General features: G+C 38.1%; 1 protein-coding gene across 6 annotated transcripts in view; it reads right to left on the bottom strand.

Annotated features, from left to right (window-relative positions):
* Nucleotides 1-27944, bottom strand: part of MTHFD2L (methylenetetrahydrofolate dehydrogenase (NADP+ dependent) 2 like) — a 151884-nt gene that overhangs the window by 45211 nt on the left and 78729 nt on the right. Inside the window, exon 7 of one of the 6 annotated variants that reach the window (XM_059887581.1) lies at nucleotides 82-26077. The exons of the other annotated variants lie outside the window; for them this stretch is intronic. Coding sequence (XP_059743564.1) covers nucleotides 26031-26077 — 47 coding nt within the window. The 3' untranslated portion in view covers nucleotides 82-26030. Of the gene's footprint in view, nucleotides 1-81; nucleotides 26078-27944 lie in introns of those variants that run through there. 6 annotated transcript variants of the gene reach the window in all.

Genomic DNA, 27944 nt, shown 5'->3' with positions numbered 1-27944 from the left:
AATAATTTATTTTTAAAGCAAATAAACTTATAACTTTAAAGCAAATAACTTATAAATAGAATTACATACTAAAGCCTGAGATAGGTTTATGGAGGTAGGCTTATGGTTTTTTTTTACCCCGAGCGACTAACCAATGGATGGTCTACACAGAATTACACTATTTCAAAGGTTATACATTTATTTGGCTATATCAAATCTGTTATTTTGTGATCCCTTATATGACAGATATGACGGAGAAGGCAATGGCACCCCACTCCAGTACTCTTGCCTGGAAAATCCCATGGATGGAGGAGCCTGGAAGGCTGCAGTCCATTGGGTCGCTGAGGGTCGGACACGACTGAGCGACTTCACTTTCACTTTTCACTTTCATGCATCGGAGAAGGAAATGGCAACCACTCCAGTGTTCTTGCCTGGAGAATCCCAGGGACAGGGGAGCCTAGTGGGCTGCCGTCTATGGGGTCGCACAGAGTCGGACATGACTGAAGTGACTTAGCATATGACAAATATGAAATAAACAACCAATGCTGTTTTAACAAAATATACCGGATAAATATAGCATTTAGAAAAACAATAACATTATTTAAAGTATAAACAGGACATGATTCTACACCCTAGGAACTGTTTACTTTTATATGAAGGTAAAACCAACACTCCTTGAGTAAGTAGAGGCCATATCCTAGAACCCCAACTAGGTATTTTCACATGATCTCACATGGTTACATGACAATCTCAGAATTTAGTTCACAAGCATTTTTTTTAAAGTAATCTTTTCCCTATGAATCCTCCTATCACAGTCATCTTTCTTTATGAAATGGCTCAGTCAAGGCATCCTGATAAAAAGAAGCACCATATTTACACATCAATTTAATTAGTAGAGTTCAAAGGGCTGTGCGAACATTATCTAATTAAACTTCACAACAATTCAGTGAAGCAAGAGAAGGTTACCCATTATCCTCATTCACAGAAGAGAGATTTTGAGGTGCTGAGAGGCTAATTGATTTCTTGGTTTCACAATGATGAGTCAGAGGTGAGACTGGGAACAAAACCAGAATTCTTATTCAAATATAAAAGTAACACCGTGGAAATGCTTGTTCAGATGCCTCACTCCTTCAGCTGGAAGCTGTCCTACTACATAAATAACAAGAGCAATTGCAATGGGATTTGTGTGAATGTATATGTTTCTATCTAGATGAGAAAAAACCATGTTCAACAGTATTTGTTTTGGAGACAGTAGGATGATGGCTAAGTGCATCCTAGCTAAATACAGACTATATTAGTAGTGAGAGTACTTCAGTGTCTTCCCCAAAGAGTCCTCCTGTTACTTCTAGGAATCCCCAAGAAGTGGATTATAAGCCAGCGAATCAGTGACAATGACCACAGAACATGTCCTCTTTTTTCCCTGGCTTCTTTGATTCCTATCTGGCCATTTTGATTCCTGTTTGACTATGATGCCTGTCCGGAGAGTAATGTCTGTACCGAGGGCAGTCTCCGGATACTTCTAAAGCTTCTAATCCTTGGGGTGCCAGACCAGCCTTGGATTCCTCACAGAGCTGAGGACCAGTAGGATTCTGCTCTGTGCCATACTTGATTCTCCAGGGATATGGAATCCCTTTGCTTGCAGAAACTCACAGAACTGAGTGAGTTATATCAGCTTTTGTTGTTGTTGTTCAGTTGCTCAGTCATGTCCGACTCTTTGTGACCGCATGGACTGCAGCATGCCAGGCTTCCCTGTCCTTCACAAACTTCTGGAGCTTGCTCAAACTCATGTCTTGAGTTGATGATGACATCCAACTATCTGGTCCTCTGTCATCCCCTTTCCTCCTGCCTTCAGTCTTTCCCAGAATGATGGTCTTTTCTAAGATCTGATAATTGATATCAGCTTTTACCTTGAAACTTTTTGCTGCAAAGCCCAGTGGACCTCTTGAGGGGTGAGATGCATGTTTCTCTCTTCTTCCTCCCATTAACAAAACCATGTTCCTTTCAAGTAGACACGGGTGCACTGGAGGCACAGGTGGAGGTTGGAGGACAATTGGGACAGTAGGTTGTTCACTCAGTCATGTCTGATTGCGACCCCATGGACTGCAGCAAGCCAGGTTTCCCTGTCCATCATCATCTCCCGGAATGTACTCAAACTCACGGCCTTTAAGTCAGTGATGCCATCCCACCATCTTATCCTCTGTGGTCCCCTTCTCCTCCTGCCCTTAATCTTTCCCAGCATCAGTCTTTCCTTATGAGTTAGCTCATCACATTAGGTGGCCAAAGTATTGGAGCTTCAACATCAGCATCAGTCCTTCCAATGAAGATTCAGGGTTGATTTCCTTGAGGATTGACTGGTTTGATCTCCTTGCGGTCCAAGGGACTCTCAAGAGTCTTCTCCAGCACCACAGTTTGAAAGCATCAATTCAAAGGGCCTACATTGCCAATCTCCATGGGGTGTACAGAACACACAAATGGAATAAGATTCAAACACTTTTTCATCCTTTCTTCACAGGAAAAATGCTTACCAAGTTCACATATAAAATGATCAAAGCAAGCATAGATGTACTCATTGAAAAAAAAAAGGTAGGATTGGGGGAGCACCAGCTCCTTAGGTTCCCAAGAGTTCAGTTTGAAAGCTAGTGAGTTCAGTTCCTTTTGCTTAAAGACATAGCTTCCAAAAGCCAAATAGTCTAAATAATGTATATAAATGAGGCTGATATTTTGGAAACACAAATTATTTTTTTCATAATTCTGTTATTTCCTTTGTACATAGTCTTAGACCTTCCCTTCTTCCATCTTGTTGTTTGCTGGTCTCGGCCTATTGATAACAATGCTGTGGCTGAACATGCTCTTTTGGTTCTTAGGATTGTAAGATGCCATCAGCAATAACCATTAAGAAATTTAAAAAAAGCTTATTGACACAGGACCTGGAAATTACATGGCACATCTGGGGCACACAGTCAGTGAGGTCACAGGTAAAGCGAAAGAGAGTGAGAGAGCATGTAACTGGGGCTCTGCTTTCTACTGGGGCTCTGGGTGGGGGGATAGGATTTCAAAGGCTCACTATTGTTTGTGAATTTAAAACAAAAATGGGAGTTAACAGCACAGGAAGAGAGAATACATGCAGCTCAAATCATCAGTTAGCAAAACCAACCAATATCTCTAAAACAGAGGAGTCTGGAGGAGATGGGTAGCCTAGGTCATTATCTACTGGCTGGCAATGTGTTTATCCAGTGGCAATTTAGAATAGTTTCATAGGAATAGTACAGCATAATGTGTGTTGCTGTTGTTTAGTCACTGAGTCATTGCAGACCACAAATTGCAATTCCTTGATCCTGAATAAATCCATTTTTGCTGGAGAAATAACTGTCAGACTCTGTTTTTGGTCAACATGACTTTGTGGTTCCTTTATTTAAGTAGTGGAGTCTTTTTCCCCTGCTTTGAATCTGAGCCTGACCATAGAAATCTGATCAATAGAATAAAGGAAAAATGAAAGAGCACCAGGAAAATCAAAGAAATAGTTGTTTTCTGTGTTTCATCCTTAAATGAATGGGAATAATTCTAGTATTTCAAAACTGAGGATTTTTTCTCTATTTATTTTCGACTGATAACATTCATTAGATTAAGAAAATTTTCTCCATTCCTAACTCAGAATGATTATTTTAAAAACTTGTTTCTTTGCTGTTGTTTTATTAAACCACAAATAAGTGTTGGCTATTATAAATAGCTTTTTCTACATCTTTTGAGTTTATAAGAGTAATGGTGCATTTGTGCTAAGTTGCTTCAGTCCTGTCTGACTCTTTGCAACTCTATGGACTGTACCTCACCAGGCTCCTCTGTTCATAGGATTCTCCAAGCAAAAATACTGGAGTGGGTTGCCATGCCCTCCTCCAGGGATCTTCCTGACTCAGGAATCGAACCTGTGTTGCTTACGCCTCATGCACTGGCAGGCATTCTTTACCACTAGTGGCACCTAGAAGCTGGGTAGTAATATAGTTTAAAGAATTCAATTTTTTAAAATGTTAATACAGTTTTAAATAATCTGAATTCTTTTCTTATATTCTTTTAATGTTTTCAATTTACCAATATTCATAAGTAAAACTAGACAAAGTTTTTTTATTTCCCTGTCACCTTTGTCCTGTTTTGATATCAGTATTATGCATGCATGCTTAATCTCTCAGTCGTGTCCGACTCTTTGTGACCCTAGGGACTGCAGCCCACCAGGTTCCTCTGTCCATGGGGATTCTCCAGGCAAGAATACTGGCATGGGTTGCCACGCCCTCCTCCAGGGATCTTCCCAACTCAGGGATCGAATGAGGGTCTCCTGCATTGCAGGGGGATTCTTTACCAGCTGAGCTACCAGGGAAGCCCCATCAGTGATCTTATAAATTAAATTGGATAATGTTTCTTCTCCCTCTTTGTCCCCTTCCCCCACCTTCTCCACCTCCTGTTCCTTTCTTCTTTTTCCATACTAAGTTTATATGAGACATAATTATTCATTCTTTAAAGAATTAAAAGTTCTTTCTGAAGTTATCCCCAGACCTTCTAGTACTCATTATTTTAATATGAAGAACTGTTTACCAATTCAATTTGTTTTATACTTAGTAGCTTAATCAGATTTTCTCTGTCTTGGGACAATTTTGCTAAATCCCCACCTTTCCTCCCAGTTTTTTAAATTTTATTTTATTTTACTTATTTATTTATTTCTGGTAGTGCCACATAGCTAGTAGGATCTTGGTTCCCCAACCAGGGATCAAACCTGGGCCCACAGTAGTGAAAGCACTGAATCTTAACCACTGAATCACCAGGGATTCCATTCTCTGGTTTTAACATGTTATCCAGGTTTTAAGTATCGATCTAGGTTTTAAAATTTACTGGCATAAGATTATATAAATTTAAAATGTCCCACTGTCCCAGTTATATTTCCTGATTTTACTTTTTTGTGCCATCTCTCTTTTTCCTTTCCCTAATTTTGATCCTAATACCTACTTTACAATATCACAGTAATCCAAGTCTATGCCCCAACCAGTAACGCTGAAGAAGCTGAAGTTGAATGGTTCTATGAAAACCTACAAGACCCTTTAGAACTAACACCCAAAAAAGATGTCCTTTTCATTATAGGGGACTGGAATGCAAACGTAAGAAGTTGAGAAACACTTGGAGTAACAGGCAAATTAGGCCTTGGAATACGGAATGAAGCAGGGCAAAGGCTAATAGAGTTTTGCCAAGAGAATGCACTAGTCATAGCAAACACCGTCTTCCAACAACACAAGAGAAGATTCTACACATGGACATCACCAGATGGTCTACACGGAAATCAGATTGATTACAGAAGCTCTATACAGTCAGCAAAAACAAGACTGGGAGCTGACAGTGGCTCAGATCATGAACTCCTTATTGCCAAATTCAGACTTAAATTGAAGAAAGTAGGGAAAACCACTAGACCGTTCAGGTATGACCTAAATCAAATCCCTTATGATTATACAGTGGAAGTGAGAAATAGATTTAAGGGACTAGATCTGATAGACAGAGTACCTGATGAACTATGGACGGAGGTTCATGGCATTGTATAGGAGACAGGGATCAAGACCATCCCCATGGAAAAGAAATGAAAAAAGCAAAATGGCTGTCTGGGGAGGCCTTACAAACAGCTGTGAAAGAAGAAAAGTGTAAAGCAAAGGAGAAAAGGAAAGATAGAAGCATCTGAATGCAGAGTTCCAAAGAATAGCAAGGAGACATAAGAAAGCCTTCCTCAGAGATCAATGCAAAGAAATAGAGGAAAACAACAGAATGGGAAAGACTAGAGATCTCTTCAAGAAAATTAGAGATACCAAGGGAACATTTCATGCAAAGATGGGCTCAATAAAGGACAGAGATGGTATAGACCTAACAGAAGCAGAAGATATTAAGAAGAGGTGGCAAGAATACACAGAAGAACTGTACAAAAAAGATCTTCATGACCAAGATAATCACGATGGTGTGATCACACATCTAGAGCCAGACATCCTGGAATGTGAAGTCAAGTGGGCCTTAGAAAGCATCACTACGAACAAAGCTAGTGGAGGTGATAGAATTCCAGTTGAGCTATTTCAAATCCTGAAAGAGGACACTGTGAAAGTGCTGCACTCAATATGCCAGCAAATTTGGAACACTCAGCAGTGGCCACAGGACTGGAAAAGGTCAGTTTTCATTCCAATCCCAAAGAAAGGCAATGCCAAAGAATGCTCAAACTATTGCACAATTGCACTCATCTCACACGTGAGTAAAGTAATGCTCAAAATTCTCCAAGCCAGGCTTCAGCAATACGTGAACCGTGAACTTCCAGATATTCAAGCTGGTTTTAGAAAAGGCAGAGGAACCAGAGACCAAGTTGCCAACAATCTCTGGATCAAAAAGCAAGAGAGTTCCAGAAAAACATCTATTTCTGCTTTATTGACTATGCCAAAGCCTTTGACTGTGTGGATCACAATAAACTGTGGAAAATTCTGAAACAGATGGGAATACCAGACCACCTGACCTGCCTCTTGAGAAACCTATATGCAGGTCAGAAGTAACAGTTAGAACTGGACATGGAACAACAGACTGGTTCCAAATAGGAAAAGGAGTATGTCAAGGCTATATATTATCACCCTGCTTATTTAACTTTTATGCAGAGTACATCATGAGAAATGCTGGGCTGGAAGAAGCACAAGCTGGAATCAAGATTGCCGGGAGAAATGTCAATAACCTGATATGCAGATGACACCACCCTTATGGCAGAAAGTGAAGAGGAACTAAAAAGCCTCTTGATGAAAGTGAAAGAGGAGAGTGAAAAAGTTGGCTTAAAAGTCAACATTCAGAAAACGAAGATCATGGCATCCGGTCCCATCACTTCATGGGAAATAGATGGGGAAACAGTGGAAACAGTGTCAGACTTTATTTTTTTGGGCTCCAGAATCACTGCAGATGGTGATTGCAGCCATGAAATTAAAAGATGCTTAGTCCTTGGAAGAAAAGTTGTGACCAACCTAGATAGCATATTGAAAAGCAGAGATATTACTTTGTCAACAAAGGGCCGTCTAGTCAAGGCTATGGTTTTTCCTGTGGTCATGTATGGATGTGAGAGTTGGGCTGTGAAGAAAGCTGAGCATCGAAGAATTGATGCTTTTGAACTGTGGTGTTGGAGAAGACTCTTGAGAGTCCTTTGGACTGCAAGGAGATCCAACCAGTCCATTCTGAAGGAGATCAGCCCTGGGTGTTCTTTGGAAGGAATGATGCTAAAGCTGAAACTCCAGTTCTTTGGCTACCACATGTGAAGAGTTGACTCATTGGAAAAGACTGTGATGCTGGGAGGGATTGGGGGCAGGAGGAGAAGGGGATGACAGAGGATGAGATGGCTGGATGGCATCACCGACTCAATGGATGTGAGTTTGAGTGTACTCTGGGAGTTGGTGATGGACAGGGAGGCCTAGCGTGCTGCAATTCATGGGGTCACAAAGAGTCGGACACGACTGAGTGACTGAACTGAACTGATGAAAATTTTGGTGTATTCTAATACAGATATAAATTTATCCTATTGAAAATATGAGCTCTATCAAATGATTCATACCATTATGAGATATTCCCAATTTTAATTATAGAATTTAAAGATGTGTATACAGCTTGTGATATTTCATATTTAATTTTTCTTACATAAAGCTATATTTCAATAAATTATGGCTTATAATAAATGCATGTAAGTGCAATAAAAGCTGCAGAGTTTTGTTATTCCACTCATTGAATACTTATATTTGAAATTTCCAATTGCTTATCAATAAAATGCAAACAAAATTTAGATGATTCATCTACAGAATTTCAATTCCACTCTAGTACACTTAGTTTGCTGACTAAAAAATTAAAATTTCAATATCTGTATAATATCTATGATGAACAAATAGAAATACATCGATAGTTGTACATAAACTTGTAAATTTTGACAATCACTGTTCTGCTTCAATTGGCAGAACATCTCATCTCATTTGGAAGAAATTCTGAATTATGTATGTACTACAATTAACCCCAAGGAATTTCTTTGCATAGCATTTTTTTTCTTAGACGCTTTAATGATGTATAATTCACCCATTTAAATTCTACAGTTCAGTGGTTTTTAGTATTCATTACCAGTCACAAAATTGTGTTGATCACCACAATCAATTTTTGACCATTTTCATCATCCTTTTATCTATTAGCAGTCACTCCCCAATTCTCCCTGCCTCCCCAGTCCCAGTCAATTACTAATCTACTTCTATCTCTATGGATTTGTCTATTCAGGTTATTTTATACAAAGGGAATCATACTATGGTGTTATATTTGTGTACTAGTTTTGTGTGGGGTTTTGTGTTCTTTTTCTTGGGGTATATATCTAGGAGTGGAATTATGGAGTCATATGGGAACCCCATATTTAACATTGTGAACAGCCAGATAATTTCCTAAACCATTTTATACTTAAATGAGAAATGTATGTAGATTCCAATTTTTACTTTCTTGTCAACACTTGACATTATCTGAAATTTTGATAGTGACCTTGGTGGGTATGAAGTGTTATCTCATTTGGCTTTGGTTTGCACTTCCCTAATGATAATGATAGTGATCATCTTTTCATGTGATTTTATTGACTATTTGTTTAACTTCTTGGAAGCATCTCTGTTCAAATCATTTGTCCATGTTTGAATTAGATTATTTGTTTTTTCATTGATGAACTGTAAGAGTTCTTTATTTTGGGTACAAATGTTATCAGATATTCGATTTGCAAATATTTTCTCACATTTTTTGGGTTGTCTTTTTATTATCTTGACGACAACCTTTGAGGAATAAAGTTTTTAAAAATTTTTTATGAAATTCAGTTTATCTCTTTTTTTTTTCTTTTGTTGATTGTGTTTTTGGTATAATAGTTAAGAATAATCTGCCTAGCCCAAAGTTATGAAGATTTACTGCAATATTTTCTTCTAACAGTTTTATAACTTTACCTCTTATGTTTGGTCTCTGATCCATCTTGAGTTAATTTTATGTAGTATGAGAAAGCAGTCCAACTCCATTTTTTGCCCATGTGGATATCCAGTTGTTCTAGAACTACTGGTTTAAAAGACTTAAACCATGGAGATTGCCAATATCCCTTACGTATTCTACAGATTCAGGGAAATTGTCAAAATTCCAACAGGCTTTTTTCAGAAGTTGACAACTTAATCCTAAAAATCATATGGAAAATTATAAAGCATGAGATGAATGAACATGGGACTTCTTTCTTTGTATTTATGTGATCTTTCAGTTCAGTTCAGTTCAGTTGCTCAGTCGTGTCTGACTCTTTGTGACCCCATGGACTACAGCACACCAGGCCTCCCTGTCCATCACCAACTCCCGGAGTTCACTCAAACTCATGTCCATTGAGTCAGAGATGTCATCCAACCATCTCATCCTGTGACATCCCCTTCTCCTCCTGCCTTCAGTCTTTCCCAGCATCAGGTTCTTTTCAAATGAGTCAGCTCTTTGCATCAGGTGGCCAAAGTATTGGAGTTTCAGCTTCAATATCAATCCTTCCAGTGAATATTCAGGACTGATTTCCTTTAGGATTGACTGGTTGGATCTCTTTACAATCCAAGGGACTCTCAAGAGTCTTCTCCAACACTACAGCTAAGCATCAATTCTTTGGCACTCAGCTTTCTTTATAGTCCAACTCTCACATCCATAAATGACTACTGGAAAAACCATAGCCTTGACTAGACGGACCTTTGTTGGCAAAGCAATGTCCCTGCTTTTTAATGTGATCTTTAATTCTCTTCAAAAATGTTTTGTTGTTTTTCAGGGTAGGATATTTTCCATTCTTTTTGTTAAGTTTATTCCTCAGTGCTTTATTCTTTCTGCAATTGTTTCTTAATTTTGTTTTCAGTTTATTCATCACTAATGTATAAAATCTGTATGCAGGTCAGGAAGCAACAGTTAGAACTGGACATGGAACAACAGACTGGTTCCAAATAGGAAAAGGAGTACGTCAAGGCTGTATGTTGTCTCCCTGCTTATTTAACTTATATGCAGAGTACATCATGAGAAACGCTGGGTTGGAAGAAACACAAGCTGGAATCAAGATTGCCGGGAGAAATATCAGTAACCTCAGATATGCAGATGACACCACCCTTATGGCAGAAAGTGAAGAAGAACTCAAAGCCTTTTGATGAAAGTGAAAGAGGAGAGTGAAAAAGTTGGCTTAAAGCTCAACATTCAGAAAACGAAGATCATGGCATCTGGTCCCATCACTTCATGGGAAATAGATGGGGAAACAGTGGAAACAGTGTCAGACTTTATTTTTCTGTGCTCCAAAATCACTGCAGATGGTGACTGCAGCCATGAAGTTAAAAGACGCTTACTCCTTGGAAGGAAAGTTATGACCAACCTAGATAGCATATTCAAAAGCAGAGACATTACTTTGCCAACAAAAGTTCATCTAGTCAAGGCTATGGTTTTTCCTGTGGTCATGTATGGATGTGAGAGTTGGACTGAGCGCCAAAGAATTGATGCTTTTGAACTGTGGTGTTGGAGAAGACTCATGAGAGTCCCTTGGACTGCAAGGAGATCCAACCAGACCATTCTGAAGGAGATCAGCCCTGGAATTTCTTTGGAAGGAATGATGCTAAAGCTGAAACTCCAGTACTTTGGCCACCTCATGTGAAGAGTTGACTCATTGGAAAAGACTCTGATGCTGGGAGGGATTGGGGGCAGGAGGAGAAGGGGACGACAGAGAAAGAGATGGCTGGATGGCATCACTGACTCGATGGACGTGTCTGCGTGTACTCCGGGAGTTGGTGATGGACAGGGAGGCCTGGCGTGCTGCAATTCATGGAGTCGCGAAGAGTCGGACACGACTGAGTGACTGAACTGAACTGAACTGAATGTATAAAAATATAATTGATTTTTACATATTGATCTTGTATCCTGAAGCTCTATTAAACCCATTTAATAGTGGATTATTTAGGATTTTATGTATGCAAGATCATGTCATCTGCAAAAAGAGATAATTTTACTTCTTCCTTTCCAACATGAACGTTTTTTATTACTTCTTCTTGAACTGGCTGGAACCTCCAGTACAATATAGAATAAAATTGGTAAGAATTGTCATCTTTGTCTTATTCTTGGTTTTAGGGGGAAGATATTCAGTCTTTCACCAATAGGTATGATTTAAGCATGGAGTTTTTTAAAATGCCTATTATCAAACTGAGAAACTTTCTTCTATTCTTAGTTTGTTGTGGGTGTTCGTCACTCAGTTGTGACAAATTCTTTGTGACCCCATGGACTGTATCCCACCAGGCCCTCTGGCCATGGAATTCTCCAGGCAAGAATACTGGAGTGGGTTGCTATTTGCTTCCCAATCTTCAGGAAGATCTCCAGGGGATCTTCCTGACCCAGGGATCAAACCTGGGTCTCAGGCATTGCAGGCAGATTACCATCTGAGCCATGAGGGTGTCTTTATCTTGAAAGAATGTTGCATTTTGTTGAATCCTTCTTCCATGTCTAATGAGATGATCGCAAGGCTTTTGTCCTTTATTCTCTTGATGGTGTGCATTACATTAATTGATTTTGTATGTTAAAGTAAAATATATTCCTAGTGTAAACTCCATTTGGTCATGATATGTTACCCTTTTTATTCATAGCTGGATTCAGCTTGCTAATATTACATGGAGGATTACTGGATCTATATAAGGAATATTAGTCTGTACTTTTTTTGTAATGTTTCTATGTAATTTTTTGTGATGTTTCTATTTCAATATCAGAATAATATTGGATTCATAGGAAATATCCCCATCTTGTCTATTTTTAGAAAAGTTTCAGAGGAAGTGACATTAATTTGCCTCTAAATATTTAGTAGAATTCATTAGTGAAGTCATTTGGACTTGGGCTTTTCTTTGTGGGAGAAAGTTTTTAAACTACTTATTCAATCTCCTAAACTGTTAAATGTCTACTCAGATTTTCAATTTCTCCTTATGTTAGCTCTGCTTGTCTGTGTCTTTCTAGGTATTCATCCATTATAGTTTTCCACAGTATTCCCTTAGAATTTCTTTTTGTTTCTGTAAGTTTGTTAATGATGTCCTCTCTTTCATTCTTGATTTTAGCAATTTGACACTTTTCTCTCTCTCTCTCTTTTTTTTTTCTTCTCGTGGTCAACCTAGGTAAAGTTTTGACAATTTTTGTTGATCTTTTCAGAAAACCAAATTTTGATGTTCTTTATAATCTCCGTTGTTTTGTATTCTCTATTACTTTCATATATGCTGTAATCTTTATTCTTTTATTCCTTCTCTTTCCTTTGAGAATAGCCAACTCTTCTGTTTCTAGTGTTCCAAGTTCGAAGAGTAGGATACCGATTCAATATATTTCCTTTTTTAAAAATAAAGACATTTGCAGCTATAAATTTCTCTCTAAGCACTGCCTTAACTGCATTCCATAAGTTTTGCTATGTTAGGTTTTCATTTTCATTCAGTTTAATGTAATTGTGATTTCTTTTTTGATGCTTTAGTCAGTTAGGAGGGTACTACTTAATTTCCACACATATGTAAATTTCTCAAGTTCCTTTCTGTTATTGCTTTTTCATTTCATTCCACTGTTGTTGGAGAACATACTTTTTGTAATCTCATCCTTTAAAATGTACTGAGTTTTTCTTGTAATGAAAGTCAGTTAGAAAAAAAAAAAGAAAGTCAGTTAGAAATGAATTCTCTTAGTTTTTATTTATCTGGAAATGTTTTTACCTTCATTTTTGAGAAAGGATTTTACTAAATGTAAGGTACATGTTTGATAGTTTCTCTTTCAGCACTTTAAATTTGTTATCTCACTGTCATCTGGCCTTTATTGTTTCTGATGATAAACTGTTAATTTTATTGAGGTTCCCTTATATGTAATTAGTCATTTTTTGCTTGCTGTTTTGGAGATTTTCTCTTTGCTTTTCAACATTTTAAGTATGGTATCTTGGGGGTGTTTCTACTTGAGTTTATCCTAGTTGGAGGTTGGTGATTTCCCTTGCCTTTGTTCATTAATGCTTTTCATCAAATTTGGGAAGTTTCAGCCATTATTTCTTCAAACATTGTTTCCGATCATTTCTTTGTTTCCTTTCATTCTAGTAACTCTACCACACATATGTTAGCGTGCTTACGAATTTTCCACATTTCTCTGAAGTTTTTTGCACTTTTCGTTATTCTTTTTACTATCTATTCTGCAGATGGCACAATCTTTATTGATCTGTTTCCAAGCTCACTGATTCTTTCTTCTAACAGTTCAAAATCTATTATTGAGGCTCTTTTATTTTGTTATATTACTTTTCAACTTCAGAATTTAATCACTAATTAACATGATAACTCTTTCAGTACAAAAGTGTGTCACACTATAATAGATGAGATGATGGTAAAGTCTAGAATTACAAAATAGAAGTCACCACATCCATTCTGGGTCTTCAATACAATAATAACAATACATACTACTACTATCACTACTATTATTGCAGGCAGATTCTTTACCATCTGAGCCACCATCTTATTCTTCTTTTTAAACTTTCATTCTTCTCTCATGATTATAATCCCTTTCTTATCTCTCTAATAACATCAAAATGACTTTTTCAAAGTCCTTTCTAGTTGTACTAGTTGCTTATTTTCCTTAGTCAGCTTTTCTGTTTACCAAGTTGGTCATTTGTCCTTTATCATCTTTGTTAGGTGCCTTTTTCATGGGTTATCTCCTCTAGGGCATCCTGGTCTCTTATAGCAAGTTTGTGGTGGCCTCACCATGGGCTCTGTTGGAAGTCTGGCTCCCGAGCAGGCCTGGAACTCAGGACTGCACTCTTCACAGATCCACTTCTAGATTTGCTTCTGCTAAGGCACAGATCCAGACTCTCATAATTCTACAAGCCATGCTGCAGGAGCCCCAAGCTATATGGCAGGAGGTACTGCTGTTCTAAGCTCAGCCAAGAGAGTAGAAAACAGGCGGCATCTGTCTCAGAACCCCTTTTCACTAAAGCTGTGCAGATGTGGTCCTGTGCTATGTATACAACTTGTGTGGCATAAAGATGTCAGTTCTTTTTTCCAAGCATTCACCTGAGTCTTTACCCTCTGCTACCTGTGGACTGACTTCACAGCTTCAGAATGTTATGAATTTTATTTGTTCCTCATTGCTTTTTTTTTTAGGGGAATATCCTTATTCTATTCTCTTTCTTGTTTTCTAGAATAACTATGTTTATTAATTTTAAAACTGTTTTGCCATATTGTCAAATGATAGGAAAAAAACATTTTATTTACCACTATGCACTTAAGAGAAGAAAAAGGCTGGTTCAGTTCCAATTGGTCAACATTCCAGTTCAGATGTATCCTGAATATTGAGACTTGGTTTCTCCATTGAAAAAGTAAAAGCAACTAGTTTTATATTATATTCAATTCTTGGAAAAGCTATGGTTGGGTGTACCCAATGATTTGGAGGGATGAGCATGACAGAAGTACCAGTGGGGAGGAAAGATCTTCTAAATGTCATCACATATTATTTTACAGTATTACAAATCCTATTCATTAATATCACCATTGCTCTCATGAGAAAAAAAATTAAGTTTTTGGAAACTGTCAAGCTTACAGAGAGGACAATGTTTTTGCAAAATTATCTTTGCTTGAAATCAAGCTATAACCTAGTTCAGATGGCTAGTACCAGTTCACCACAACTCACTCCAGTGCCTTCTGTACCCACCACCGGTCTTTACTCTCCTATCTTCCTTTCCACTAACAACAGCAGACCAGTTTCACTCAGATCCATTTCCATCAAGACCAACAGAAGGATCTATCTTTATAACGAAGTAAAGACCTCCCCACTCCATCGACTTGTCTGATCTAAGGGTTATGCCACTTTTCAGCACATTGGAAAGGCTGTGATGATGCATACAATGAATGATCTCACTCTTGACTTGAGACCCCACCCCCCACAAATAGAGAGTGGCACAACCTGTTAAGGTTGTAATCATCACGTAACAACGTAATCATCACGTAACAACAGTTGGGACAAATAGTAACAAGAAGATTGCTCTGTCACACCTGTCAACAAACTGAATGGTGTTATTTCTAATCTGCTCTTATATAAAGTATAACAACAATGTTAGTAAATGATGTTTGGGCCAAACCTTACAGAGTCCCCTACCATAGATGGGGTCAGTATACAAGCCAAAGTGACCAAAGAATGGGCACCTTGTAAGAATGGAAAAAAAAAAAAAAAGCTCTCTGTTCTCTTAGGGATTTAATGGGTGGGTCTGTTACCTTGCCTACAAGCTTTGTTTTGAGAGAATAACTAGCTGATTATAACATCCTCTGTGATGCAAGTACCAAACAAAATTAAGGACAAGGCATTCACATTCATTTGGAAACACGAAACACATCCAGAGCATGGAACTCTGAAGAGGCTTGATATGAAAGCAGGGAAATCAAGGGAATCATTTTTTGAGGTTAAAAAAAAACTTGTTAAAAACAAACAAATAAAACTACATGATAAAACTAAGTACCCCCCAAAAATCCAACACTTGTTTTCAAAAATGAACAAAATCCACACAAATGAATTAGAGAAAGCATCAAAATTTCTTGATGGCATTTTATCCTGCCATAAACCCCTTTCCCATGTAGCCCAGTAGGAGTGTGGTGAGATGCTAGGCTGACATTCAGGAGAGTAAGGGAACCTCACAGAGCCCCTGTCCTCAGGGAACTCAAATGTACTGTGTGGAAGATGACTTCTAAACCTGCTGCTGCTGCTGCTAAGTCGCTTCAGTCATGTTGGACTCTGGGTGACCCCATAGGCGGCAGCCCACCAGGCTCCCCCGTCCCTGGGATTCTCCAGGCAAGAACACTGGAGTGGGTTGCCATTTCCTTCTCCAATGCATGAAAGTGAAAAGTGAAAGTGAAGTCGCTCAGTCGTGTCCGACTCTTAACGACCCCATGGACTGCAGCCCACCAGGCTCCTCCATCCATGGGATTTTCCAGGCAAGAGTACTGGAGTGGGGTGCAATTGCCTTCTCTGTTCTAAACCTGAGATGCACAGTAATAAAAATACAGCAGATGTACATGAAGTGCCTAGTTAAAACTGATAAAAGAAAACTGCGACAGTCTTTCTTGCCTAATATTACTAAATCCAGCATGTCAGACAAACAGCCAGTTCCTCTGGGAGGCTTTCTGTGACTACACCAACCTTGGTACCAACCAAGTCCCCTTCCACAGATGTACCCACAGCTCCTGCACTTTCTCACACAGTTTACAATTTTGCCATTACATTTGCATATTACGTTTGTTTAGAGTAGATTATAAGCTCCATGAGGGAGAAACTAACCAGCATGTGACACAGCGTCTGGCACTAATATGTATGAACTCAATACATAAGTTGAGTAAATGAAGGGAGAAAGGATGAATGTGGCTAGACTAGCTTCAGGCAGCAGTCCGTGGAAAGTGGCATACTAATTAAATGAGGAGAAAGGCAAAAGCAATCCCAAAGGAAGATAGGAAAGCCACCAAGGCTCTTGTTCTGTGTACTTTAACTTGGTGAAAAGGAGTTAGATTCTTGTTGCAAACTTAATTTGAGAAAGTTAAGTGAGTAAGTTCAGTAAGCGCCTACTAGACCTCTTGAAGTAACAGATAAATCTTCAGAATTCTGACCGATAAACTCAGAGTATTTTGTGAGATATTTCTTCTTGGTAGTGAGGCAGAAAGAACTTCCAAAAGGAAAGAGAGCATTATTGGAGTAGTTTCTTTCATTTGGGTCTTCTAATTGGCTTGGCTGGCGCTGCAGGGCTATAGAGAAGCAAAAGGAAGGTGAAACAGTTGTGTCTCTACCAATCTTGGGAGTTTTGACTATCTTACCTGGATTGGCAGGATGGGAAAGAGAAGTGAGCAGAAAGTCCAGGAGTTTCAAATCACAAATCCAGGGGGAAATGTGGATATGTGCTGTTTATTTGCTCCATATAGCATAATCAGACAAAGTGTGATCTGAGAAACTCTTTAGGTAGGAAAATGGTGTGATAATGACAGCTCTCCATTAGGAATTAGCAGTTACCAGGGAGGGTAACCAGGTTTGCCATTTGGTGTGCACAAGCATGTTGTCTGAGTCACTGGAAAGAACTTGGGCTTTGGAGGCAAACAGATCTCAGCCTTGACAACTACAGATTCTATGTTCCTACACCAATGGTAAGACTATATTCCACATTTATAAAAATAAACACAATGACATTTCCCCAAACCCTAAATTTCTTGTAAAAATGCAATTAAATTAAATTAAGTAGATGAAAGCACAGAGCATGATGCGTGGCATACAGCAGCATTTGATGAGCGACAATTGCCTTTGGTTTATTTCTATTCTAATTGAAAACTTAAACACAATATGAATATTGTCCTGTATGCAACTTTACAGATCAAATCAACACTTTGAGACCCCGTGGACTGTAGCACATCAGGTTTCCCCATCCTTCACTATATCCCAGTTTGCTCAAATTCATGTCCTTTGAGTTGATGATGCTATCTAACCATCTCATCTTTTGCTATCCTCTTCTGTTGCCTTCAATCTTTCCCAGCATCAGGGTCTTTCCCAATGAGTTGGCTCTTCGCATCAGGTGGCCAAAGTATTGGAGCTTCAGCTTCAGCATCAGTCCTTCCAGTGAATATTCTTTTGATATGAGGAAGTTCTTTTCTGCCTCACTACCAAGAAGAAAGAAACATCTCACAAAATACTCTGAGTTTATTAGTCAGAATTCTGAGGATTCACCTGTTACTTTAAGATGTCTAATAGGCACCCTGAATATTCATTGGAAGGACTGATGTTGATGCTGAAGCTCTAGTACTTTGGCCACCTGATGTGAAGAGCCAACTCACTGGGAAAGACCCTGATGCTGGGGAAGACTGAAGGCAACAGAAGAGGATGGCAGAAGATGAGATGGTTAGATAGCATCACTGACTCAGTGAACATGGATCACAGCAAACTGGGAGATAGTGAAGGATGGGGAAGCCTGATGTGCTGAAGTCCACAGGGTTGCAAAGTGTTGGACACGACTTTAGTGACTGACAACAACAAGCTTTAGTGATGATAAGTTACCGTAAGTGACCTTATTCCTATGTAACTAAAATGTCTTTATAAGTTGCTTCAAACTTTTTTTAAAAGTCAAGGTATAATTAAATTTCTTTAAATAAATGTCATTGTTAATCCCCTTTTGACAATTTTAGCAAATCAATTTATTTTGTGTATATCCCTAGTTATTTTTTTTAGGGTAAAAAACAAGTATGACTTAAAGGACCACATATAAATAAACCAAGATTGTCTCAATTTTACCTCTCTAGCTACTATTATTATGTGGCTATAATCTCCAGCTGATTCTAGGAAAGCAATGGCATAATTAGTGAGGCATTGTTTTTCGTCTCTTTGGTCAGGGGAGGGGAAGAGAGCCTTTCCCTTACATAATTATTCTAGGATTAGTGGTGTACCAACCAGTTCCTATCTAGAGTTTACAGGTCAAAATCCCTAATGAGGACATTGGGTGGTGAGAAAACATTTAAGGAATATATAAGAATAAGAATAAACTGTAAGTTAAAAAATTTGAGATGGGTTCTAAATTATTTCCTTGGCCATGAAATCACACAAAAAATGTACCAGGAGTTAAAACTTTTCCAGTTGGAGCATATATTTTGCTAAAAACAAATATGAGTCTATGACTAAAAGACACAGAGATGAAAGCATAATTTTGGCCCCTTTCAACAGATTTCTGATTCCTAAAGAATGTCAGCATCACTCTGTGAGAGTGTGCTCTTAAGCATCACCACGCATTATGAAAGGGACACATATGACAGGCTGTCTTGGAAGAGCTGAACCAGAGTGAAGATGTAACAAATACTCAGACAAGGAAAATGCCAAGTTTTCTGCTATTTGAATATACAAATGTGAAATGTTATTAACTGGCAGACAGTTATAGAATTGTAGATATAACTCTGCAAGCTTTGAAAATTTAAACTCATGCTTGTTTTTTGTCTTGCTAAAATATGCCCCTTGAGTTTCGTTAAAAAATGCTATGAATAAAATGTGGAATGTACCCAACATAGTTATAAATTCTTGAGAAACATTTATGCATGCATAATGCCTGCTCCTTCAGTTATTATAACGCTTGCAGTTAACATAAAGCAAATAAACACAGAAAATGAAAGCACATATTGCTTTCCAAAATTATGACAACAATAGCCAAAAGCAGAATGAAGAATCAAGATCAGCAGTTTTAGAAGAATCAACATCGGGGGCTTTGAAGAATCAAGATCCAGATGGGGTTCCCAGTCCTGGTTCAGGCATTCCCTCATATGACCATGGGCAAATCAGTTCACTTTAAACCTCAACTTTTTGCATCTATAAGGATATTAAACTTACTGACTTCATAAGGGTGTTATGAGATTTAAATGTGAGATTTTTAGAAATGCTCAATAAATATCAATCTGTATTATAATAGATAAATATTATGAATGCCAATATTTAAATAAAATGATGAAAATTCTATACTGAAACACTCCACTTAAAGGTTACTTTAAAGTCTGTTTGAAGGTATACAAACCTAGGGCCTATTATACAGAGTGAAGTAAGTCAGAAAGAGAAATATAAATGTCATATACTGATACATATATATACAATCAAGAAAGAGTACTGATGAATTTATTTGCAAGGCAGCAATGGAGACACAGACATAGAGAACAGACTTATGGACATGGAGGGAGCAGGGGAGGCCGAGGGTGAGATGTATGCAGAGAGTAACATGGACACTTACAACACCATATATAAAACAGATAGCCAGTGGGAATTTGCTGTTTAAGTCAGGGAACTCAAATAGGGGCTCTGCAACAATCTAGAGGGGTGGGATGGGGAAGGAGATGGGAGGGAGGTTTGGGAGGGAGGGGACATGGATGTACCTATGGATGATTCTTGTTGATGTTTGACAGAAAACAACAAAATTCTGTAAAGCAATTATCCTTCAATTAAAAAATAAATAAAGTGGCCAAAAAAGTCTGTTTGAAAAACATCACTATACTTTAAAAGATAATGTCCATGATACTCAGACATATGAGGAAGTACTAATTATTTAACCATATAGAAAAAAATCTTAATGTCCCTGTACATGCTTTTTCAGAAATATCAAGGACTAGCTTTTGCTGGAGATGAGTCAGATAAAGTGGAAACTAAATAGGTTTTTCTAAGGTTTAAATTAGGTATACAGGGCAAAAAATGAATGTGCCTCTATTTGTTACAAAGCTTACTTCAGTTAAAATCTGTATTTGTCCTTGACTGACTATAGAAGAACAAGGTATTAATGGCATCTGGATAGCTCTAGGGCCTTGAGATAAAAGGATAGAGCATCAGTGGCAAGGAATGTTCAAGACAGAATGGCAAAGGGAGAAATCAGGGGCTCCAATGAGAGCAAGTAGAGGTTTTCCCTTCCTACCACCTCTTTCCCGAAGACTCTCGCCCTACTCCTTCTTGCAGCTACCTGAGAACTAGATTACTTTTTCATATGATCAGGAGGCAACAAACAAAGACAACCACACTGGCTTGATCTGGAGTCCCCGTCTTGGCTGTAATTCTGATAATATTCCATAGACTTGAATCAACTTATTTATAATGACTGATTGCTCTTAACAATTATCTTCTGTGTAGTAACAGAATGCTGTTTGCTTCATTTAAAATGCTGGTACAGAGAGATTGTAGTTGTGGGAACTTTAACTCAGGATATTACTGAGAATACAATTCTCAGCGATTAGGTAGAAATGCTTTCAAATTCCATCTTCTTTTTTTTAATTGGAGGCTAATTACTTTACAATATTGTAGTGGTTTTTGCCATACATTGACATGAGTCAGCCATGGGTCTACATGTGTTCCCCATCCTAAAACCCTCTCCCACCTCCCTCCCCATCCCATTCCATCTTCTTTTGGCAGTTATACTTTTTAAATAAAATTCTTTGCTGAGCATTTCAGTTTTACTAATGTAATCATGTTACATTACATGTGGCCTAACATCAAAAGGGTTCATTGCTTAATGACCAAGAACTGAGTATATCAGGATTCAGGAGTTGGAAATGGTTTTAAATAGAGCAATTTCAAGTGAAAAAACAAACAAGCCAAACAAAACACTAGATTCTTTTTTCTGAATATTTGATATCCGATTTAAAAGCAAAAACTGCCCTTAATTGTAGCATTCCTGGGTCTTTCAGTTTCCCATCGGTTTTTATAAGCTTTGCTGCTGCTGCTGCTGCTGTCACTTCAGTCTTGTCTGACTCTGTGCAACCCCATAGATGGCAGCCCACCAGGCTCCCCCATCCCTGGGATTCTTCAGGCAAGAACACTGGAGTGGGTTGCCATTTCCTTCTCCAATGCATGAAAGTGAAAAGTGAAAGTGAAGTTGCTCAGTTGTGTCCGACACTTCGCGACCCCACGGACTGTAGCCTACCAGGCTCCTCTGTCCATGGTATTTTCCAGGCAAGATTACTGGAGTTTTATGAAGATATAATTTATATCCCATATGATTTATCCATTTAATTCACTTGTCTTTTCATTTCTTCTTCTTTTAAGAAGAGTCATTTAATTAACATGTTTGGTACTTTGCAGGGGACAGGCCAGTTCAGCTTTACACCACTCCATGCTCTATTTTTTAATTTTTAAAATTTATTTATTTTAATTGGAGGATAATTATTTTACAATATTGTGATGGCTTTTGCCATACATCAATATGAATTGGCCATAGGTATACACAGAGATAAGAAAGCCTTCCTCAGCGATCAATGCAAAGAAGTAGAGGAAAACAACAGAATGGGAAAGATGAGAGATCTCTTCAAGAAAATTAGAGATACCAAGGGAACATTTCATGCAAAGATGGGCTCGATAAAGGACAGAAATGGTATAGACCTAACAGAAGCAAAAGATATCAAGAAGAGGTGGCAAGAATACACAGAAGAACTGTACAAAAAAGATCTTCACATCCCAGATAATCAAAATGGTGTGATCACTCACCTAGAGCCAGACATCCTGGAATGCGAAGTCAAGTGGGCCTTAGAAAGCATCACTATGAACAAAGCTAGTGGAGGTGATAGAATTCCAGTTGAGTTATTTCAAATCCTGAAAGATGATGCTGTGAAAGTGCTGCACTCAATATGCCAGCAAATTTGGAAAACTCAGCAGTGGCCACAGGACTGGAAAAGGTCAGTTTTCATTCCAATCCCAAAGAAAGGCAATGCCAAAGAATGCTCAAACTACCACACAATTGCACTCATCTCATATGCTAGTAAAGTAATGCTCAAAATTCTCCAAGCCAGGCTTCAGCAATACGTGAACCGTGAACTTCCTGATGTTCAAGCTGGTTTTAGAAAAGGCAGAGGAACCAGAGATCAAATTGCCAACATCTGCTGGATCATGGAAAAAGCAAGAGAGTTCCAGAAAAACATCTATTTCTGCTTTATTGACTATGCCAAAGCCTTTGACTGTGTGGATCACAATAAACTGTGGAAAATTCTGAAAGAGATGGGAATACCAGACCACCTACCTGACTTGCCTCTTGAGAAATCTGTATGCAGGTCAGGAAGCAACAGTTAGAACTGGACATGGAACAACAGACTGGTTCCAAATAGGAAAAGGAGTACATCAAGGCTGTATATTGTCACCCTGTTTATTTAACTTCTATGCAGAGTACATCATGAGAAACGCTGGGTTGGAAGAAACACAAGCTGGAATCAAGATTGCCGGGAGAAATACCCATAAGCTCAGATACGCAGATGACACCACCCTTATGGCAGAAAGTGAAGAGGAACTCAAAAGCCTCTTGATGAAAGTGAAAGTGAAGAGTGAAAAAGTTGGCTTAAAGCTCAACATTCAGAAAATGAAGATCATGGCATCCGGTCCCACCACTTAATGGGAAATAGATGGGGAAACAGTGGAAACAGTGTCAGACTTTATTTTTGGGGGCTCCAAAATCACTGCAGATGGTGACTGCAGCCATGAAATTAAAAGACGCTTACTCCTTGGAAGGAAAGTTATGTCCAACCTAGATAGCATATTCAAAAGCAGAGACATTACTTTGCCAACAAAGGTCCGGCTAGTCAAGGCTATGGTTTTTCCTGCGGTCATGTATGGATGTGAGGGTTGGACTGTGAGAAGGCTGAGCGCCGAAGAATTGATGCTTTTGAACTGTGGTGTTGGAGAAGACTCTTGAGAGTCCCTTGGACTGCAAGGAGATCCAACCAGACCATTCTGAAGGAGATCAGCCTTGGGATTTCTGTGGAAGGAATGATGCTAAAGCTGAAACTCCAGTACTTTGGCCACCTCATGCGAAGAGTTGACTCATTGGAAAAGACTCTGATGCTGGGAGGGATTGGGGGCAGGAGGAGAAGGGGACGATAGAAGATGAGATGGCTGGATGGCATCACTGACTCGATGGACGTTAGTCTGAGTGAACCTCGGGAGTTGGTGATGGACAGGGAGGCCTGGCGTGCTGTGATTCATGGGGTCGCAATGAGTCGGACACGACTGAGCGACTGAACTGAACTGAACTGAATACACAGGGTACCCCTAATCCAGAACCCCTCTCCCATCTTCTTTCCTACCCTATCCCTCTAGGTTGTCCCAGAGCACTGGCTTTGCTTCATTCATTGAACTTGCACTGGTCATCTATTTTACATATGGTAATGCATATATTTCAGTGCTATTCTCTCAAATCGCCCTCTCATTCTCCCACTGAGTCCAAAAGTCTGTTCTTTACACCTGTGTCTCCTTTGCTGCCCTGCATATAGAATTGTTGGTACCGTCTTTCTAAATTCCATAAATATGTGTTAATATACTCTATTTGTCTTTCTCTTTTTGACTTACTTCAGTCTGTATAATAGGCTCTAAGTTCATCCACCTCATTAGAACTGACTCAAATGTGTTCCTTTTTATAGTTGATTAATATTCCATTGTACCTCAACTTCCTTATCCATTCACCTGTCAATGGATATGTAGGTTGCTTCCATTAGTCCTAGCTACTGTAAATAGTGCTGCAATGAACAGTGCACTCCCACGCTCTTTTATGTAAAAAGGTTATCAGCCACAGAAGACAACATGGACTTCAGGCACAATCTTGCCACAGGTGGGGAATGGATCACCTTAATGTTTTTTTATTTTATTTTGTAATTGTGAAATCAGTACATCTTGAAGAATTTATTTGGAGAATTCAGAGAAAGATAAAGAATCAATATCTATCTATTACCTATTAGCCATTAGCATGAGGTTAACAACTCTTCTCAAGTTGAAGTTTTTCATATGTGTGTGTTGTGGGGTTCTATTTAGATTTCTGTATAGAAATCTATATAGACATTAGGTCATGTTTATAAATAATATAATTAGTTTTCAAAATATAACTGGTGGTAAGAATTCCTTCTTATAGCTATACCATCATTTATTAAATATTCCTGCATTGCTGGATGTTTAGGCGGCTTCAAACTTTTTGCTATCATCAATAAATGGATGGATGTCCTTGAATACTTCCCTGAAAACCTCCTTACAAGTTTCTTTAAACTCCTGGATGTAGTATTTTGAGACCTTATCTGTTCACAGCTTATATCTATAACAAGGTTTAAAGTCTATTTATTTGTATCTGGAGAAATTTACTCAAGTTTACTACCTCATCTAGTGCCCACTATAATTAATGCCATCTTGTAAGTTCTTTTTGAGCCATTCAAGTACTCCTTTGCAGAGTCTCCAGTAAAAAAATTAGAAAATGTATCATAAAGTAGAGGTGGGGGAAGTCCTTCAAGCACTTTTTTTTTAATTCAAGAAAAAGTAAATTTGGGGTGGTATCTTAGTGACCCAAAGGAACGTATGATACTCAGTACATAAGGAGGGCTTCCCATTCATGCTGACATGCCCTATCACATTATCTTTAGGACTGCCCTAACTATCCTGTCAAAGGTGTATACTGTGTGCCCTTTGTTTTGCGTGTGTATGGATGTATGTCAAAGACAAGGTCTAGTCCTACTTATCTTTAAAATAAGTGTATGAATTATGAAATACATACAACAGAAACATGATTAAAATGTACCTGCCCTTTTTTTTTTTGCAACATAATATGCAATCCCTGATGTTACTATCTTGATTTAAAGCACACACATTAGTAATATACTAAGAGAAGATTGTCTGCAATCTGCATACTCGGGGAAGAACTATGACATTTATATTTGTTCCATCCACAGTCACAAAGTCCACACTTGTACATAGTACTCATTAATCTTCAAGTTTTGTAACAAAGGTAAATCATTCTAAAATAAGCAATTATTAATTAATCAAATCAGAAATAAATTTGGGAGGAAATGCACTTAGGTGAAAGATGAGGAGACAGGGCTGGAAACACTTCTCTGACTGTATAAATGGGTGAGATGAAAGGAATTACACAGAAAGCTGCCTGAGGAGACCTGTGGCTGCACAGTGACTCCTTCCTTCCCATCGCTCTCCTTTAGAACCAAAGCCACACCTCAAACAGGTAGCTAGGTGCACAGTCAGGTTCTCCATAGCCTCCTCTTCAATCACCACCTCTGTACAGATTATTACACAAGTGTTGATATGTGATACTTCATTCCTGAATTAAAAAAAATTTTTTTTTGATTTTCTGTATTTTAATTAGATATGTGGTGTTATCGCAAAGCCAAAACTAATGACTGACTATAGATCTACTGAAATCATTTCACTTTCTGCCAGTCCTAATACATTTGGGATAAATATTCAGCAGTACCACAAATCTGAATATACCACAGGAATGATGACTTCACCAAAGAAGGGCTCATACTTCTACCCACAATAGAGAGCAAAGAGATAGCATTTTCTCGTTCTTTCATTGAAGACAGTCATCATTTCTCAGATGTTTCTCGGCCTCCTCCCTATCTTACCTTTGAATTCTGCAGGTGTAAGCTCTGAGTCAGTGGTGCTGATGCAATGCCATATTAAGGCTTCATGAAGTGGAACAGCCCCAAACAAGGTTTGAAGAAGAATCAGAGTCTGAATGGATCCTGAAGAGATCATCTGCCCCGATGAAAGCTCTCTTCAAGTTTTAGGGGAAAAAACCCTTAAACCAAGAAAAGCACCTGACTTTTAAAGAAGGAAATGTATTCATTTAACAGTGAGTTTTCTAGTTCCCAATGTAAGGTTCTTCACGAGGTACAAGAAATATAAAGATAAATAAGACATGGTCCCGGCTACTGGAGATCACGAGATGGTATGAATAACGTCAGTACTGTCCCACTTGTAATTCATACTGTTTTTTACTCATCACATCTCATCTAGGTCCTCTGTATTTCCATTCTCCTTCTCCTCTTTTATTATTTGGTTAACACTTCAAAATTTTCAACATGATGCTTGAAAGAGACTTTTCTACTTTAAATAAAGGCAGCCACTGTCATCCCATGTTAGTATCATGTATTTAAATTTCACATAATATTAAGGCATATTTTATGCCTTATATGGGTGTTGCTAGACAGCTTTTTTTTAACAACTATAAACAAAGACTTGATACAGCCTCATATAAAGTTAGGCCTACTAAACAATTAATAAACTAGAAAGAGATAAGCCCACTGAAGGCATGGTTTTAAAAACTGCCTTCTACCTCCTCTGTAGTCCAGAGTCAGTTTACTGGAGTCAGTTGTTGAAGTGAGTCATAATATTCAAGGGCCATATTCAAAATGGCACAGAAGCTGTAGAGTAGATTTTAAATTATTTACTGATATACAAGGAAAATATCATGATTTTAGGCACCATTCCTAAATCCATCTAAATATGGATTAGATGCCCTAGAATCTATTGTCTTTTAATGCAGAGGCAATAATTTGTTAAGAGAGGAATTTGCTGTTGTTTGTTTGTTGTTTAGTCACTAAGTTGTGTCTGACTGTTTGCAACCCCATGGACTGTAGCCAGTCCGATTCTTCTATCCATGTGATTTCCCAGGTAGAATACTGGAATGGGTTGCCATTTGCTATTCCAGGGGATCTTCCCAACCCAGGGATCGAATCCATGTCTCCTGCACTGGCATTGGTAAGTGGATTACTTACCACTGAGCTACCAGGGAAACCCAACAGAGGGATAAAGGACTTTTAATAGTTACTACCATGGTTATGAATGTCATGACCATGTCTGCCTTAATCAGACCCTCCAGAGTTGAATGGACACCATAGGAGTAGAATTATAAATAGGAAAAATATACTGGATGAACAGAAAAAGAGCCTAAATGGATAGGAAAAATTACAGAGTATATTTAAAGTATGTAGAACTTTCATTTCAGATCCTAGTTTTTTTAAAAAAAGGATGAATTTAAGTCAATAGATTATTCAAGCAAAAATTAAGCAGATCAGGCTCAGAAAACAGATAATCAGACCATAAAGTACTGAGAAAATCATTTGTTCCTATTTTTACAAAGCATTTAACCAATAAATAGGCATGAGAAATGCAGGTACTGAAATTAGGCTGTCTCTGATGAAAAAAATTATTTGACAGTAAAATAGGCTGTGAGAATTAAGACTGGAAAAAGCAGGTCCACTGGGAAACTTAACCAAACTATATAATGGAAATCAAATGCATTGAATGATAAAGAATAATTATGACAAATTTACTGTGAACATAACAGAAACACAAGCATGAACATAAAATATAAGCTGTGAGAAACATTTATTAATGATTTTTAAGTATCTATGTGGAAAGATTCAACATTTATGAATTTAAGATAATCATTCTGTTTTTAGAGTATAATTCTGTCTCTACTATACGAGTGTGACATAACTATACAATCCACACAACTTTGCTTTAAAAAAGTTGTTTGATAACACTTGTGTAAAGCATAAAATATGCCTTAATATTATTAATATGTAAAATTTAAATACATCAGGCTAACATGGGATGATATGGAATGTCTTTATTTAAAAACTCTTAAACATCACATTGTG

This window comes from Bos taurus, chromosome 6 (assembly GCF_002263795.3).
Source record: "Bos taurus isolate L1 Dominette 01449 registration number 42190680 breed Hereford chromosome 6, ARS-UCD2.0, whole genome shotgun sequence".
NCBI classification, from domain to species: Eukaryota; Metazoa; Chordata; class Mammalia; order Artiodactyla; family Bovidae; genus Bos; species Bos taurus.
The sequence above is the reverse complement of the archived record's forward strand: the minus strand, read 5'-3'. Positions and strand labels throughout refer to the sequence as shown.